The 19,168-nt window shown below is 47.1% G+C and overlaps 1 protein-coding gene across 1 annotated transcript in view; it reads left to right on the top strand.

The window, feature by feature from the left end:
- Positions 1-19,168, top strand: part of SZRD1 (SUZ RNA binding domain containing 1) — a 26,513-nt gene that overhangs the window by 4,893 nt on the left and 2,452 nt on the right. The window contains exon 2 of the mRNA XM_007459323.1: positions 17,767-17,816. Coding sequence (XP_007459385.1) covers positions 17,767-17,816 — 50 coding nt within the window. The remainder of the gene's footprint in view (positions 1-17,766; positions 17,817-19,168) is intronic.

Here is a 19,168-nt window from a genome sequence, read left to right as displayed (position 1 = left end):
TTTTTCTTGCGTTATGCGGGCCTCTCACTGCTGTGGCCTCTCCCATTTGCGGAGCACAGGCTCCGGACGCGCAGGCCCAGCGGCCACGGCTCACGGGCCCAGCCGCTCCGCGGCATGTGGGATCCTCCCGAAACGGGGCACGAACCCGCGCCTCCCGCATCGGCAGGCGGACTCTCAAGCACTGCGCCACCAGGGAAGCCCCACATAGTTTTTAATTTAAGAGATAAGAGCTTTGATTTGCTTATCTTTCTTTAGAGAAGAGGCCATTCTCCCTGAAGTGTGGCTGCCACCTCACTTTGGGGTCTTCAGTGCTACCTGTAATTGCTGTCATCACAGAAGGTGTACAGTGGCTGTGGATAGTGGGCAAATACTAGCTATTTTGGGGCTACCTGGTGCTGATTTCCTTATGTCTGTCCTTACAGTAAAGAAGATATTTAAGATTTGTGCTACCAGCACAAATCTAGGTGTACTATGCCCAAAGGAACCATTTCTAAGCTGTTTCTGGTCCTTTTGGGAAAATTGAGTTCTAGGCACTGATGTCTTCAGAAAGGACTTTCTATAAAGCAGTTAGTTTAGACATGATTGTGCTGAGCAGTCTGTTCCTGGGACTCTGGAGAAAGCTTTTCACTCGTAACTGCTCAGCTCTTTTCTTTGAGGCTGCACAGGGGTCTTGTTCCCAGCATGCTCTGGGTGTACAAGAGAACTGCCATGGTGCTGTGGGTTGGAATTCGGAAAGTTGCTTTTCCTTCTACAACAGGACAGAATTGTGTGTCTTTCGAAAGCTTTTGGTAAAATCCTTCAAGAGAAAAGGCACTGTTGTCTGGATCTGGTGACTCAAAAGTATTCTTGGGGCCAGCCCTTTCTTTCCAGTTTCTCCCTTTACACTGTAGTGGGCCTCCCACAGTTAATGTCAGTTTCTGGCTGTATCAGTTAGCTAGCCTTCACAAGGTGGAGTCGGTTCTTTCCTGCACACTTTCCATGGAAATAGAAATTTTTTCCTGTCAGGACAACTACTGACTTGTTGGTTTCCTAGGAGAAGATTGAGTTTAGCTACTTTTATCTGTGGCCAAAATACAGAATGAAATGTTTTTTTTTAAGTGGTAGCTATAGAGATTTCTCTTCCCAAGGGTTTTTAAAACTATGCTAGCCTCCGCCAAGCATCCTTCTCCTTAACATCCAGCTCAGCTCTATACAAGATAAAGGTTAAAACCAGCCACCACAGAAATTAGCAACAAATCCTAACAGTGGTCTGTGTGTACATAAAGAGTCTTATCCCTGAGGGTAAGAGATTTTAAAATGTCCCTCACAGTAAGTTATCCACTCCTCACACCCCAAGCTCTTTTCCTTATAAAATGAACACAGGAAATAGTCATTCCTTTCTAAAAGGAATAATAAATATGTACAGTTAAAATTGCATTCTTTGGGACTTCCCTGGCAGTCCAGTGGTTGACTCCATGCTTCCAACACAGAGGATGTGGGTTTGATCTCTGGTTGAGGAACTATTATCCTGCATGCCGTGTGGCGTGGCCAAAAAAAGATTTTTAAAAAAAGTTGCATTCTTCAGGGGTGTGATCCTTAGATGAGATTGTACAGGACAGTTATGACTCGAGTCTGGAAAGGTCAGGACTGTCGTTAATCTTTATAGACGTTGAGAGCCAAATTACCAGCCCTCATGCTCTGGCCTTCTTGGCTTATAAAAGCATTTGCGACCCTTCAGCTGTCAGTTGTGTTTCTGCTACCTAGTTGCATATCTCGGTGGTGAATGAATGAACACTGCCTATAAACCTGTGAACTCCCAAATCCCACTGGTCTTTCTAAAAGGGCTTCTTAGACAGCATCTTGAGAGCTCGTTACTGGGCAGGTGGAGTGCCTTTTTACGTTCATTATCCCATTCTGTTTCAGTGACCTAGTGAAGTGTAGGTACTATTATTCCTAGTGTCCAGGAGAGGAAATCACATGGTCGGTCTCAGCCAAGGCTTTTGGCATCCTGAGACTACACTTAGGGATCTTTTTGGACAGTTTGTTTACCTTTGCTTCTTGGCAGATATTAACTAGTTAAGTGCTTTCGGGTGCTTAGTTGCTAGTTCCTTTGAAGTATTGTATTTGTTTTGCCTGGGGTTGACCTCCTGCTTCTGGATGACCAGCTAATCAATTTTGTGTATCTGAGAAACTTGAACTCGGTGCTCAAGAGCCAGAAGGACAATGCTGCTGTTAGCTGTTAATACTAAGAACAGTGACTGCAGGTGATATGCTGGTTGAAATCTTTCCTTTAATCTTTTTTTGTTTTTTCTGGCCGCACTACGCAGCTTGCAGGATCTTAGTTCCTGAACCACGTGCTGAACCCGGGCCCTTGGCAGTGAAAGTGCGGTATCCTAACCACTGGACTGCCAGGGAATTCCCTGAAATATTGATTATAAATGGGAAATAACTTTTTAACATCTAGCCAAGCAGAGCGAGAGAGAATGTAAATAATTTTTACTCAGATCTCTTGAGAAGATTGAACATCTCTGCTATCTTAGGATCCCTTTATCTGTGCTTCACACTGCCAGCCCTCGGGTATTCGACCTATAGACTTTTTTGGGGTACACGTTGTTTTTTTAAATGTTGAATCTGAATGTCTTTACCTGCGTCTTGATTCCTCTCAGTCTCCTCTCTTCCATAGTCCCCACTGCATGTTACCTACCTATTACGTATTGTGTTACCTGTTGTGTTTTGTCCTGCCTGCTTTATTGATTGACTTGGCCCTGGAGGCATTGTTTGCTGCCCCTCCTGAGTGCGTGATTCTAACTAGCCTTTGGTGAAGGCGCCCTTGGGTGTTTGAATAAAACCTGGTCTTGGGGGGTAGTAATAGTGACTTTGCTCCATCTCCCAGTCTGTACGCCTAATGTTTCCTTTGGGAGAGGAGACTTGCTGTCTTCATTCTAAAAGGTAGCAGGAAAGAATAGGTTGCCTCTGCCAGTCAATGATGCACTTCCACCATCTGTGGCAGAAGTCAGAAGTCTAGGCTAAGGGTTCAAGTGCCATGTCTGATTTTGGGGCAAGTCACTACCTACCGTCAATGAAAAAATTAATCAATAGTCAGTCTAAGAAAGAAATGGAAAATTTTATTCTAGCCAACCTGAGGATTATAACCCGGAGACAGTCTCTCAGAGCTCTGAGAACAGTTCCGAAGAGGTACAGGGAGAGGCCAGTAGTGTGATTTTGGCGAAGGGGTGCGTGTACTTCAAGCACACATCTTGGTAGAATGTTACTGCTATTTACGAGGAACAGGTAATCTCAGTTAATGGTTTCAGTGCTTTCTAAGTATGGGAAGATGTGAGAAACTGGGTCCATAAAATTTTCTCCTGAAAATATCCGAGGGCCATTTCTGCCAGTTTTCCCAGAGCACAAAATGCCTCATCCTGATCACCCTGAATTCTTTTCAGGTGTATTGTTAGGTCAGTGACTGCAGTGGCTAATGGCCTGATTCTTGTAGAACTGGATGGTGGGCAACATTCTTTATTGTACAGTCCCTTCCCTTTCGGTCTTAATTTCAGCCAAGGTTTGGGAGACATTTCCTGACCAATTTGCCCCATGGCAGTAGGAATGCTCATTCCCAGGTCAGGTGAGGATTTTGTTGATAGGCCACTTAATGTGCTGTTATTCGACTAGGCCCTGTTAACAGTAACCAAAAGCTTCTGGACCACCTGACTTACTAGTCTGTTATGGTCCAGGAAATGGTTCCCTCTTGTTGCTTCTTCCTGTATGTAGGGTTAGACTATTACAGTCATTGATCTTACAGAACTGTATATCTGGTCAGTTGTTTCAAGTGACCCAGTCATCATTAATTTTATTGGAGGCTCCGTCATACATTTGGTAGTGCAAAAAATTATAATCTTGTAAAACAGGTAGGATACAAGTAATAGAGCTAGTAACATTAATAAGGTCATAAGTAAGTATTTAAGCTGAGAACGTGCATTAGGTGCAGCCCAGTATCTCCCCAGGTTGTCCGACCAGTCTGTTCTGCACCAGTCACTGTGTTTAAGGAAACTGATGTATTGGCATTGTACATAAAGTTCACCAAAGATGTCTGCATGACAAGGCAAGTGGTAGGTAGGTCATTCTGACTCCTTACAGGATTGAGAAAGGAATGTTATCTACTAAGGAGGTGCGTAGCCGACACCAGAAGAAAAGTGGATCTTTACCGTTGAGCAGGTATTTCTGCCATTGGGAAGGCGTGGTTAATGCATAATACAGGTGCACAATGCACACTAGAGGGGGAGGGAGGGGGCCCAAACGGGCAGAGGAATCTTTTGTGTTTAAATGTTTCCTGTTTTGTCTTAAAATAATTTTTATTTCATCACTACCTTTCAGCTTTGTTTTCCTCATTTGTAAAGTTAGATTAATAAAATCTGCCTTGCCTGGTGATGAGAGGTAAATAAAGCATTGAGTAAATAAAGCATCATTCAAAGACAATGCTGGAGCAGAGCGTGTTGTTGCTCTGAGTGTGAGGGCTGCTCTCCAGCCATTGACAGTCTGGCCTCTGTCCCATTAGGGTGCGGCAGGACTGGCTGAGGGGTCTCTTTCTTGGTGCCCCAGAGGACTAATTTGTATGTTGTTTACTCTAAGAGTTGTATTGCTTAGTGTTGTATGAAAAGGGAAAGGAGAAAGCAATAATAAACATGGAGAAAGGGGACCCCCATTAGACTCTGCTTCCTGTTTTATTCCAGGGGTTGGGCTCACCACCACTACTCCCACCCCTGCCTGTTCCACTCCTTTAAGGTAAGGGACTGTGTGGATTCCCTCCCCCATGGAGACCCTCTGAAGAGGCACTCGAAGCAGAATAATACATCGTCTCAAGATGGCAAGTTACAGAGTTTCTGAGGGATACATCTAAATTGCTAGGCCTGTTCTGGAAATTTGTTCCTTTGAGGCACTTCTTGGATTTAAGATCTGGACTTTGCAATTGAGCTCTGCTGTAGTCCTTCCTCAGGAACTGTGGGCTTGCACTCACCTGGCTTGGGGTGCGCAGGCAGGCAGGTTGGTGATCCCTGTCAGTCTTTTTTTTTTTTTTTTTCCTTCTGTACGCGGGCCTCTCACTGTTGTGGCCTCTCCCGTTGCGGAGCACAGGCTCCGGACACGCAGGCTCAGCGGCCATGGCTCACGGGCCCAGCCGCTCCGCGGCATGTGGGATCCTCCCAGCCTGGGGCATGAACCTGTGTCACCTGCATGGGCAGGCGGACTCTCAATCACTGCGCCAGCAGGGAAGCCCTCCCTGTCAGTCTTTATTCTACTTCTTAGTTCCTGCGGCCACACACCAGCCACACTCCTGAACCTTTTTGCTTGCTCCTCTTGAGGTTTAGGGTTCAGTTCTATCACTTACTAGTTGCGTAGCCTTTGGCAAGTCAGTTAACCTCTGAGCGTGCAGCAGGGGTGCTGTACATCGCTTGAGTTGTGGTGAGGATTAGGGTGGTGAAGGAAGGACCTGGTGCCTTCCTTACACATACCTGTGGCAAGTGTTTGGAGAGTGCGCTCCCACCACCACTACTGTGAAGTGCTTAAGGCAGCCTTAGATTTTATTTGGAACATGGAGAGTGTCACTGCCTTTGGATCCAGATAGACTCAGTTCATATTCTGGCTCCACCCCATAGTAGCTGTGGAACCATGGTCAGGTTACATAACCGCCTCTGAATTGGTTTGTAAATCATTTGTAAAATGGGGATATATCGCTAACATCTTGTTTCATAGGATTGTTCCTTGATTTATGTGTTGGGTACTGTTTTAGGCACTCTGGACAACTGTAGTGAATGAAGTTTCTACTCTCATAAAGCTTAATTTCTAGTGCAGAAAGATAGACAATAAATAATATTTTATACACACACACACAATGAAAAATAAAACAAAGGAGCATAGAAAGTGACTGGCAGGAGTACCTTTTTTGTTTTTTATTATTTATTTTTTTATTTTTTATTTTTTTAAATTTGGCTATGCTATGTGGCTTGTGGGATCTTAGTTCCCAAACCAGGGATTGAAACCAGACCCTCGGCAGTGAAAGCGTGGAGTCCTAACCACTGGACCACCAGGGAATTCCCCAGGAGTACCTTTCTTAAAAACAGTCAGAGAAGGCCTCTCAAATAAAGATAGGCTGAGAGAACAAGCCATGTAGAAGCTGCAGAAGTACATTGCAGGCAGAGGGAACGGAAGTGCAAAGGCCCTAAGGCTGAATTGTGCTTATTTTATCTAGTAGGAATGGATGAAAGAGAAAGTGGCAAGAGATGAGGTCAGAGGTAGCAGGGAGCCAGATCCAGTAGAGAATAGGAGGCCATGGTGGAGATCGCCTTGAAATAGGAAGCCATGTGAGGGTGTTAAACGGAAGTTAACTTGGTTTTTAAAAAGGTAGTTTAGGCTGCTGTGTGTAAAATAAACTTCAGGGGCAAGAATGGAAGCACAGAGACTAATTAGGATACTGTTACAACTGACTGTTCAGGTGCTGTTGGTAATTTAGACCAGGGTGGTCACAGAAGCAGAAGTGTTGAGAAAATTCAGGGTACATTTTGAAAATAGAACCAACAAGATTTGCTGATGTGGGTGTGAAGGAGGCATCAAGATGAGTGCAGAGTCTTTGGCCTGATCCCTAGAAGACTGGAATTGCTGAAATGGGGTGGGTAAAGGGAATGTGGGAGGAGCAGGTTTGGGTGATTGGGTAAAATCAAGAGTTGGGTTTTGGACACAAAAGGTTGAGGTACCTTTTGAAATTCAAGTGGGAATGTCAAGTTGGCAGTTGTGTATCAATGGTTTTAAAGCTGTGGAACTAGATGAGATCACTTAATAAGCCAGCTTGGATACAGAAGGGGTAAACTCTCCAACCTCAAGGGATCAGGAGAGGAAAAGGAACCTATCTTGTTATAGAAGAAATCAAATATGGAATGTGAAAGGGAACTACCAGGAGAGTAGTGTCTGGAGACTGAATAAAGAAAATGCTTTATGCATTCTCTATATAAAAGCTTACTTCAATTAATTAATGGACTTCCCTGGTGGCACAGTTGGTTAAGAATCCTCCTGCCAATGCAGGGGAAACGGGTTCAAGCCCTGGTCCAGGAAGATCCCCCGTGCCGTGGAGCACCTAAGCCCGTGTGCCACAACGACTGAGCCTGTGCTCTAGAGCCCGTGGGCCACAACTAGTGAGTCTGCGGGCTGCAACTACTGAAGCCCATGTGCCTAGAGCCACCGAAATGAGAAGCCCTCACACTGCAACGAAGAGTAACCCCCACTCGCCGCAACCAGAGAAAACCTGTGTGCAGCAACAAAGACCAAGTGAAGATTTGGAATTTACCAGTGATTTTGGTCAATGACGGCATGTCTTTGGCAACTTCGACAAGAACAGTTTCAGTGGGACAGTGGGGCTTAGAGAGCTGGATTGAAGTGAGGTGATGAATGTTACCCAGAGCAGGGCCTGAGCCAGACATTGGGTGCTGGATGAGTGCTAGTTGCTGTTATGCCAACATGACAAATAGGACCCACCAAAGTAGGTCTTGCACATCAATACACACCATGCCTCTTGGGTCCTTAAGGCACTCAGTCACTAGTTGCCGACAGATGAAATGTACAACAGAGGCACATCTTATTCTAGGGTTAGATCTAAAGCAGTGTTGTCCAACAGAAGTATCATGCAAGCCACATAGGTAATGTAAAATTTTCTAGAAGCCACATTTGAAAAGTATAAAGAAACAAGTGAGGTTAATTTTAATATTTTTAATTTAATCCAATATATACAAAGTAGTATCATGTCAACATATAAATATTGAAAATATATTAATGAGCTATTTTACACTCTTTTTTTTGTACTAAGTCTGGGAAATCTGTGTATTTGGCACTTAAAGCACGTCTCAGTTTGGACTGGCCACATGTCACATGCTTACCAGCCACACGTGGTGGTCACCACTGCACTGAGTGGTATAGCTGGATCTAGTGCAGAAGAGAGTGTGCCCAAAGGATTCCCTCTTCCTGGGCAGGCACAGAGAGGTCCAGAGAGCTGTAGGGAACTTGGAAAAGAAAGCAGGAAGTGGTTGTTCCTTATGAGCAAGTACGAATTGTTTGGTCTTTACAGTGTACCACCCCAAAGCCTTTCGTGGTTTTCTGGTGTGCCTAAGTTCTTCCAGTTCATATCATGCCGGCCCTAGAAGTTACAACTAATTTCATGCAGTAGCTTTTTTTTTTTTTTTTTTTTTTTTTTGTGGTATGCGGGCCTCTCACTGTTGTGGCCTCTCCCGTTGCGGAGCACAGGCTCCGGACGCACAAGCTCAGCGGCCATGGCTCACAGGGCCAGGTGCTCCGCGGCATGTGGGATCTTCCCGGACCGGGGCACGAACCTGTGTCCCCTGCATCGGCAGGCAGACTCTCAACCACTGTGCCACCAGGGAAGCCCATGCAGTAGCTTTTTGAGTAGTGTTGATACCAAATATGTTTTGTTTTTTTGTTTTTCTGGGGGGTTTTTTTGGCTGCTTTGGGTCTTCGTTGCTGCACGCGGGCTTTCTCTAGTTGTGGCGAGCAGGGGCTACTCTTTGTTGCGGTGCACGGGCTTCTTGTTGCAGAGCACAGGCTCTAGGCACACGGGCTTCAGTAGTTGTGGCACGTGGGCTCATTAGTTGTGTCTTGAAGGCTCTGCAGGACAGGCTCAGTAGTTGTGGCTCATGGACTTAGTTGCTCCATGGCATGTGGGATCTTCCTGGACCAGGGCTTGAACCCATGTACCCTCCATTGGCAGGTGGGTTCTTAACCACTGTGCCACCAGGGAAGTCCCCAAATAATAAGAACCATTGCTGACTACAGCTAAAGTAATCTCAGATGGTTTTCCAAACCTAGATTTGTTAAAAGAGAGATGGGTCCATTATCAAATACCTTTCTAGATTTGAATATCTCCATTTAAGAAGTATCTTATTTGGGGTTCCTTTTTTCTTTCCCTCTATTCATGTTTTCATTCTTTCTCCCCAACTTTATTATGCCCCTTCTCTTCTCCTTGAAACTCTAGTCCTTTAAGTTTCTGCAGCTTTCCCTGACTTCTCATGGCAGGCTCGTCCCCCCTTCGTTTCTTTTTCCAAAACACTGTTGATACAACCAACATGGCAACTGTGGTTTATCTGTCTTCTCCCACCTGGCTAGGCTCTCCTCATCAGCGGGGATTGCCTTACTCATCTCTGGGTTTCCAGCTTCTAGCACATCTACTTTATAGTAGGTTTTCCATAAATGCTTGTCTCCAGCTTCTTTTTATCACAGTAAAGCAAAAGGAAAATGGCCTTGAGATACATTAACGAAGCGTAGACTTACTTAGGGAGGGAGCTTTAGAACTATATCCTGTGCCCTACAGTGGCCCACATAATTAAAGGGAATATGTTTTCTTTGCTGTGGGAGTAACAGGAAGGAGGTATGTTTTGCGGGAAATGGAACCTTCAAACAGACTAACCTGCGTCTGTATTAAAAAGGCAGCTGGTGGCCTAGCTGTGCCCCCACAGGTCTTCTTTGTCTCTCAGCTTCTGATTTCTGCCTTTTGCTTTTTCTGAATTACTCAATCCTGTTTGCTCAGGAGTTGAGTTGATTTTCTGAACTTGACAGTAATCCTGAAGCATCACTGTAAAATCAAACCTGGGGTGGTACGACTTTGGGTGCTTCCCTCCCTGGAGTTAGTCAGGGGAGGTAGAATAAGCAGTAGCATCGGAGACAGCCGGCCCCACTGGGGCAGGGCAGTGTCACTGCCCTGCCACTGATGTAGAGAAACAAGGCAGGGATGAAGCACAGAGTTACACACGTCGATATGAAAGTTGTTTGGAAAAGTCTCTATGGATTGCACATCTGGACTTGAAATGACCAGTGGTGCACCTTAAAAGTTACAGAGACCTTCTTATCCGGTTTTAGACCAGATTTTGCTGGTTCTCCCCATGAATTCTTTTTGCTTTATTCCTGAATGAAGTTGAGGCCCTCGTGGAAGGAGCCAGAATTCCATCCTTGTGTGTGGTATGGAGACACAGCCACCTTTCTGGGGAGCCTGCTCCCCAGGAGGCCCTGACACAGGCAGTCTTTTAGCCAGGGGAATGGGCGCTGATGTCCTGCCCAAAACTTAAAGAGATTAGGCCCCGCTTGGGCACTTCCTGCTGTGGTGGGAGTTCGGGAGCCAGAACGTACTTGGAAGGTGGTCTCACCATCAACTCCTTGACAGCGTCTTCTCTTTGCCTTTCATCAGGACCTGTCAGGCTCTGGTTCTGAGAGAAACACTTGTACTTTCAGGACTCCTGTCTCTTCAGATCCCCCCAGTGGTCTGCTTGTAGATATGTGCTCCCCAATTTGGGATAGCTGGACGAGACCAGATGAGCCTGTAGGGCATAGTGGTTCACAGGGAGCCCAAGACCAGTCATTATTCCTTGAATCTGAGAGGAAAATCAGAAAAGATCCTCTTCTGAAATGGAAACCGACAAAGAGAGGCAAATTGCCCCGGAAAAGTCACTTAAATAGTAACTGTTGCTGATAAAAAGATGTTATTTCCTAACTCAGAGCCAAGACCTCTTAGACCTCCATTCAATACAAGATTACTTGGATTCTTTGGAGTTGTGCTGGCTGCATTGGTGACCAGAGGATTTGGGTTATCAGCGAGAGGGGTGCTGTGGTGGAGCAGGACACGGTGCGGTGGGGGCCCTGGGGACCTGGTAGCCAGAGGTCAGGCTCCGGAAAGGACAGGACACCTCCTCCCACCTCCTCTAGTGTAACAGATGTGGTATGCGGGCCTCTCACTGTTGTGGCCTCTCCCGTTGCGGAGCACAGGCTCCGGACGCACAAGCTCAGCGGCCATGGCTCACAGGGCCAGGTGCTCCGCGGCATGTGGGATCTTCCCGGACCGGGGCACGAACCTGTGTCCCCTGCATCGGCAGGCAGACTCTCAACCACTGTGCCACCAGGGAAGCCCATGCAGTAGCTTTTTGAGTAGTGTTGATACCAAATATGTTTTGTTTTTTTGTTTTTCTGGGGGGTTTTTTTGGCTGCTTTGGGTCTTCGTTGCTGCACGCGGGCTTTCTCTAGTTGTGGCGAGCAGGGGCTACTCTTTGTTGCGGTGCACGGGCTTCTTGTTGCAGAGCACAGGCTCTAGGCACACGGGCTTCAGTAGTTGTGGCACGTGGGCTCATTAGTTGTGTCTTGAAGGCTCTGCAGGACAGGCTCAGTAGTTGTGGCTCATGGACTTAGTTGCTCCATGGCATGTGGGATCTTCCTGGACCAGGGCTTGAACCCATGTACCCTCCATTGGCAGGTGGGTTCTTAACCACTGTGCCACCAGGGAAGTCCCCAAATAATAAGAACCATTGCTGACTACAGCTAAAGTAATCTCAGATGGTTTTCCAAACCTAGATTTGTTAAAAGAGAGATGGGTCCATTATCAAATACCTTTCTAGATTTGAATATCTCCATTTAAGAAGTATCTTATTTGGGGTTCCTTTTTTCTTTCCCTCTATTCATGTTTTCATTCTTTCTCCCCAACTTTATTATGCCCCTTCTCTTCTCCTTGAAACTCTAGTCCTTTAAGTTTCTGCAGCTTTCCCTGACTTCTCATGGCAGGCTCGTCCCCCCTTCGTTTCTTTTTCCAAAACACTGTTGATACAACCAACATGGCAACTGTGGTTTATCTGTCTTCTCCCACCTGGCTAGGCTCTCCTCATCAGCGGGGATTGCCTTACTCATCTCTGGGTTTCCAGCTTCTAGCACATCTACTTTATAGTAGGTTTTCCATAAATGCTTGTCTCCAGCTTCTTTTTATCACAGTAAAGCAAAAGGAAAATGGCCTTGAGATACATTAACGAAGCGTAGACTTACTTAGGGAGGGAGCTTTAGAACTATATCCTGTGCCCTACAGTGGCCCACATAATTAAAGGGAATATGTTTTCTTTGCTGTGGGAGTAACAGGAAGGAGGTATGTTTTGCGGGAAATGGAACCTTCAAACAGACTAACCTGCGTCTGTATTAAAAAGGCAGCTGGTGGCCTAGCTGTGCCCCCACAGGTCTTCTTTGTCTCTCAGCTTCTGATTTCTGCCTTTTGCTTTTTCTGAATTACTCAATCCTGTTTGCTCAGGAGTTGAGTTGATTTTCTGAACTTGACAGTAATCCTGAAGCATCACTGTAAAATCAAACCTGGGGTGGTACGACTTTGGGTGCTTCCCTCCCTGGAGTTAGTCAGGGGAGGTAGAATAAGCAGTAGCATCGGAGACAGCCGGCCCCACTGGGGCAGGGCAGTGTCACTGCCCTGCCACTGATGTAGAGAAACAAGGCAGGGATGAAGCACAGAGTTACACACGTCGATATGAAAGTTGTTTGGAAAAGTCTCTATGGATTGCACATCTGGACTTGAAATGACCAGTGGTGCACCTTAAAAGTTACAGAGACCTTCTTATCCGGTTTTAGACCAGATTTTGCTGGTTCTCCCCATGAATTCTTTTTGCTTTATTCCTGAATGAAGTTGAGGCCCTCGTGGAAGGAGCCAGAATTCCATCCTTGTGTGTGGTATGGAGACACAGCCACCTTTCTGGGGAGCCTGCTCCCCAGGAGGCCCTGACACAGGCAGTCTTTTAGCCAGGGGAATGGGCGCTGATGTCCTGCCCAAAACTTAAAGAGATTAGGCCCCGCTTGGGCACTTCCTGCTGTGGTGGGAGTTCGGGAGCCAGAACGTACTTGGAAGGTGGTCTCACCATCAACTCCTTGACAGCGTCTTCTCTTTGCCTTTCATCAGGACCTGTCAGGCTCTGGTTCTGAGAGAAACACTTGTACTTTCAGGACTCCTGTCTCTTCAGATCCCCCCAGTGGTCTGCTTGTAGATATGTGCTCCCCAATTTGGGATAGCTGGACGAGACCAGATGAGCCTGTAGGGCATAGTGGTTCACAGGGAGCCCAAGACCAGTCATTATTCCTTGAATCTGAGAGGAAAATCAGAAAAGATCCTCTTCTGAAATGGAAACCGACAAAGAGAGGCAAATTGCCCCGGAAAAGTCACTTAAATAGTAACTGTTGCTGATAAAAAGATGTTATTTCCTAACTCAGAGCCAAGACCTCTTAGACCTCCATTCAATACAAGATTACTTGGATTCTTTGGAGTTGTGCTGGCTGCATTGGTGACCAGAGGATTTGGGTTATCAGCGAGAGGGGTGCTGTGGTGGAGCAGGACACGGTGCGGTGGGGGCCCTGGGGACCTGGTAGCCAGAGGTCAGGCTCCGGAAAGGACAGGACACCTCCTCCCACCTCCTCTAGTGTAACAGATCAGGATTGGGGTTTGTTCACTCTGTCTCCTGCGAGTGTGGCTAGTATGAGTCAGCTTCACCATCCCTAGGTGAGCTGATAAAGTCTGTTTTTTGGGACAGTAAGCTGTAATGGTGCTGTACTTGCTGTACTTTGCACCAAGGCCCAGAATAACCTATCTGTTTCTCTCTTCTGCCTTTTTTTCCTCACCTCTTACCTTCTCACTTTTCTTTTTTCCTTTCTCATGCACCTCAGTGTTACAGGAGTGAGGCTCTCACTGTAGTCTGCCTGCCCTTGCACATACATCCTGGTCCTCTTTGTTGCCTCTGCTCCTTTTGAAGGTTGTGGCTGGGTCACGGCTTAGGCTCTTTGAGGCATCTCCTCCCGTCCCACGCTTCCATTCCCAGCTCTCTGCTGGAGGTTCACGTGAGCATAATCATTGCAAGACTAAGGTCCTCGGCAGCCAGTGAAGCTGTGCTGCTTCCCTGGGTGAGCTGAGTTTGCAGATGTTGATGTCTTGTGTCGCTCACCCGGTGGCTGTGGCTGTGGCCTCCCCTCTGCCTCCCATGAGGACGAGCCCATCCAGAACCACCTTGCTCCCCACTGTGGCTCTTCATGACCTCCTGCCCCCATGCTTGCTTTCTTTATGGTTTCGCTTGTTCTCTCAGACCAAGAAGCATGTACCTCATTTTTGTAGAGGGGTAGCTCCACAGGAGAAGTGATACCTGTGCTCGGTAACAAGAGATCTTTTGTTTAGAATTTTGACCCAAAGAGAGGAGGCCACCCCACTTAGCAGAGAGCATCATCTTCTGGAGTCTCTTCAATGCTACTTGACAAACAGAGAGCTTTTCTGGAAGGAGAAGCCATAGGAAATCAAACTTTCTTAACACCTCTCCTCTGATTGCTTATCCCCTAAAACTTGCCTTGTGTCCCGGTGACGCTTCCTCACTCAGAGCTGAATTATAAAGTGATGAGCTTATGGGTTTCTTTCACTAACACAGAAGTCCTTGGTCCTCTAACACTGGAGCCTTGACCTTAGGCCGGGCCTCTGTGCATCCTTTTAAAAAGAGAAGGTGCCCTTAGATAACTAGATTCTTTGTTGGGGCCCACATCTAGATGCTTCCTCACACATTCTGAGGCCTGTTTAATTCCTTTGGGCTACTGCATCTCTGGAGGAGACAAGCATTCTCCTTGTAGTGCACCCTGTAGGAAAGTTTCCACTTGGTCTAGCTCTTCAGAGCATGAGTCTGAGAGCAGATTGATTGCAAAGCCTTGTCCAAGGAGAGAATGGACTGACTCATGATACCTGGACAGAGTCCAGAGTGAGATGCAGTGCCCTCTCCAGCTGCTGGCAGAGCACCCCTCTCCTGCTTGGACGGCTCTGAGCATGCTGGTGTACAGCTGGCCATCTGGAGATGGCCAGGATCCGCTTTCCACCAGAGCTGTCGGGTTCATATCTTGTCCTCTCATCTGATAGAAGAATTCTTCAACTCTGATAAACCATCCTGTCCGACGCGATGGAAATTGATGGGAGTATTAGTTATTGGAGTGCCAGGGAGCAGTGTAGGATTCAGGGGCTATATGGAAGAGGGGGTCAATATCTAATGACTCTAGCATCATTTCCAAGGGTTTGAGCACTCTTAGGGGTGTGGCAGCACGGGACAGGGCCTCCAGAGGCCGTAGTTCTAGGGCTGCCTCCATGATGTACACCTTGTGACCTTGGTTAAGTTCCTTAACCTCCCTGAGCAGCTTGCCCTCATCTGACAGAGACGGATACAAGCTACACTTTATCAAACAGAGTTGGTGTGCCAGAAAATGAGCATTTGGGAGTGTATTGACAGCCATTAAGCATTATAGTCCGTATGCCCTCTTGAAAGGCTTCTTTCCACCCGAGCTGTATTTGCTGGGCTTGGGCAGATTCCCCATCTTCCCTAAGGCCCTAGAGAAAGAAGGAAGCAGTTTGCCTTCCTGAGAGGAAACCCGGATACGACCTCTCAAATTCAGCCACTGTAATGTGTATTTTTCCACAGTGTTTTAAAAAATCAGCTAACGTGTCAGGCCCACTTGCCTCTTATGTCTTATTTGGCCCTTAAGGAGATATGAAAGCCAGAGTTCATATAATGACGTTTAAAAATTTAGAGCTTTCCCATAAAAATCTCCTAAAATAGCAGCCCTGGCCCTGTCATCCAGGGCTTGGCTGCCTGTCTGTAGGGGGAACAAGTGTTCTTTGGTGCCTCACAGCCCCTCACCCCCTCACTGTGCGGCCTGCATATGGAGTTTGGTTACTTGCCCGCCTGTGGAGGCATTTGATTTTGACCATTTGAAGACACCTAAATCCCACAGATGTGAAACCTTTGCATTTATGATGGAGAAACTTGAATAGGAAGTCTCCTCTTCAGATTGGAGCAGAATGAGAGAGTGTGGAATTTTAAAGCTGCACGTTATTTGTGAAAAGCCCATGAAAGGTAGTGGGCATTAGACTAATGGGAAACAACAGTATTTACTCAGGCAGTAACACTGTTATTAATCCAAAAATTCAGAAGAATTACATTACTGACTGTGCTGTGGCATAGATTCTCTTTGAGTGCATGTCTGTCTGTTCACAGAAAACATGTAGGTCATTCTCTTACCCTCCATGCACCCTTTCTATTCAGTCATTAAACAGCCATTGGGTGCCAACTTGTGTTCCATGCTTGAGTGAGAGGTTTTTGTTCTTGTGGCTTCCTACCCCCTCCAGAGAGTTGATGGTGCCCTCAGAATACAGTTTGTTGTGCTTGCCTAAATATACTTTGGGTCTTTCATAAAAACAAAAAATTTTAAACACAACTCAGCATCAATCATAATGAGTGTCAGTGTCAGACTCGATTTAAATTCAGCTTCACATGGTTAGGCTAGCTTCCTCTTGCTTACAGGAAACAAAAATAAGGACATGGAGAGACAAGAAGTAAGAGAGGAAAACATATTCCAGGGGATACTAACCAAAAAAAAAAACTGGCATAGCTTTATTAATGTGAAATGATAGAGTTTAAGGTAAAGAAGATTACTTCACAATGACAAACTTTAATGTACTAGAAGGATTAAGTCTTGATTCTTTCTGTAGAGTCCGCAGATCAAACAAATCAGTAAGAATGTACAAGAGTTGAATAGTGTGGTTACAACCAGCTTGAACTGCACAGGAAGTACAGAGCACTTGTGAAAACTAGCTATACGCGGGGCTCTGAGATGGAGCTCAGCAAATTTCAAAAACTTTTCACTAAGGTAGTCATCCTTAACATTCTGCAAGTAACAGACTCCTCTGAAAATCCCATCCATCCTATAAGTCAGGGTTTCTCAGCCTTGTCACTGTTGACATTTGGGGCTAGATAATTCTTTGCTGTGGGGCTATTCTGTGCATTGTAGGATTTTAGTGGCATCCGTGGGGTCAACCCACTAGATGCCAGTAGCAGCTCCCTTCCAGTAATGACAACTAAAAATGTCTCCAGACGTTGCCACACGTACTGGTGGGCAGAGTCACCCCTGGTTGAGAACCACTGTTATATATCTACTCTCCAGGGAAATACATAATTTTGCATAATCCAGTGGCTGGATGGTCTTGCCCTTGCAGGTTGGTGGAACGTTTTTTAAGAAAAAGCAGTGGGACAGCCAAGGAGCCTGGAGGTTTGGGCTGTGCTCTGTGCACAGCTTCCCTGTCCCGTGCATGGAGCCTCGTACACGAGGCTGTGGAGGAGTTCCTGGTGCTGAGCGCCTGAGGACTCTGACTTCCATCCAGTTCCACAGACGTTAGGCTTCTGTTTTGTTCTAGGCCTTTTGCTAGGTGCTACTCACAGAGTTCAAGTCCATACGAGTAAGAAAAATAGATCATAAAATATGTGACACATATTATCATGAAGGAATGTAAAACGGAGAGCTTATGTCTGAGGAGCAGGTGATTAACTATATGGGATCAAAGAAGACTTCAGAAAGAAGAGGTGGACATTCAAGCTGGGTTTTGCAGGATAAATGGGAGTTTGCAAGGAGGCGGAGATTGCAAGCAGGCAGATCAGCACTCTGGGTTCTGGGGGTTGCCACAGTTCGGTTTTGCTGTGGTGTAGCACAGGAACAGAAGCTAAGGGAATGTGTGGGCGAGGCATGCTTAGGAGCTTGGACTGGATCCGGCAAGCAGTTGAAGTGTTTTAAGTGGGGAAGTGACACAGTCAGACTTACATTTGGAAAGTTGTTACGACTAGCTCTGTGAAGGACTGATTGGTGACCAGGAGACTAGTTGGAGGCCGTGCAAAGAACCCAGCTGAATGATGAGGTCTAGAACTCTCACCACAGCCACAGGGATGGAGGGAGATGAACGTGCAGGGAGTCAGGGCCCCAGATCCCGGAGTCCCATAAAGGGAGGGCTGCATCCGTTACTTCAAAGGACACAGTAATGTCCCTGGTCAGAAAGGACACTGCCCTTAGCTCTGAAAATAAAGACGTAAGTTTTTATTTGAGAGAGATTTTTTTCCACTTTTTATATACATTTTTTTCCTCTAGGAAATAGACAGACGGTTGGAAAAAAAACTGAAGATCACACAAAAGGAGAGGTAAGGCTGCTGTCTGGTCTGAGGGCTCATGCTCTCTGCCGTGAGAGCTGGGCAGTCAGTGGTGTTCTCCAGCTGGCCGTTAGATACAGGCAGGTCAGGCTCCTGGGCAACGAACCCTTTCCTTAGGGACACGGTGGCTTGCGGCTTTGGCAGTGAGGCTGGAGTGTTGCACCTGCCTCCTGCCTTAGTGGGCACCCTGTGTGAGGTGGGGGGTGACAAGTCAGAAGGCTTGGGCTTGAGGCCTGACTCTGAGGTTTGGAGCAAGTTGTTTCCCTTTCTGGACATCACTTTCTCTCTCTGTGACACGAGGAGGTTGGACAGACGATTTCCCTGGGCCCTCCGTGACTTGGTGGCTTGGGGCATTACGAGGGTATCCTGGAAGAAAAGATTCTTGGGAATTCTTCAAGACCTTTGAGGATAGCCTTTTTCCCCCACCCAGGCAGCAGAGGAAGTGGGTGAAAGTTGACTTCAGCAGTCTGTCTTTGCCCTGGTAACCTGTCAGCTTCCCGCAGGGACAGGCAGCAGGGAGGAGGACGGTGGGGGGGCCTCTCTGGACTTGCTTGATGGGCTGCACAGTCATCCCCAGGGAACTGGGGGTGCCCTGCCCATCCACTGACTTTCCTGGCTCCCTGCCTCTGTGATCCGAGTGCTGGCTCCTTGTCTGTCTGCTCATCTCAGCAACCACACTAGCGCCTGGTTAGTCCCCTGGCCATGCTGTCCTGTCCCACCCAAGACTTGTTCCAGCCCCGCTGGCAGCAGCCCTCCAGTACCTACTCCTCCTGACAACCAAGGCTCTGAAAACAGGTCCCTGAGCGCTGTTTGGTTCTGAAAAGAAGCTAGTTGACTGCTCTGGGGAGGGTCTCTGTGGCTGTTGAGGGGTGGCCATTCCTGCCTGGATCCCTTGTTCTCCTGTGGCTTTTGTTTCTTTCCCTTCCTGTGTCGTTTTCCTCCTCCCCTTGTGGACACATTGCCCGATGTACACATCTACCAGCCTTGGACAGTGCTTTTCCTTTGAGCACTGCCAAGCACTGTTTCCAGGGTCGTCCTTGACCCCAGCCCCGCCGCGTCCAGCAGACCAGAGAGCCCTGGTGAGGGAGGGTTCTCTGCTCAGAAGCTCTTCTGAAGAGGCCATCCAGTGTCTGGAGTAGCTTGTCTCTGGGAGGCACAGGACACTCACCAGAGGCTGAGGCAGTTTGGTAAATCCTGTCTTGATGCCAGGCAGGGACGGCGGAGCTGGAGTGTTTGGTCTGAGCGCATGTTGTGGGACCTTGACTGGGAGTGAACACTTTGCTGATCCCCAAGCTAAGGGGCTCCCACCACACCGGCCTGTTACACGCTGGTCTGTGTAGGGA

This window comes from Lipotes vexillifer, unplaced genomic scaffold (assembly GCF_000442215.2).
Source record: "Lipotes vexillifer unplaced genomic scaffold, Lipotes_vexillifer_v1.1 scaffold496, whole genome shotgun sequence".
NCBI classification, from domain to species: Eukaryota; Metazoa; Chordata; class Mammalia; order Artiodactyla; family Lipotidae; genus Lipotes; species Lipotes vexillifer.
Note: the sequence above shows the minus strand (reverse complement) of the source record. Positions and strands in the feature narration are given on the sequence as shown.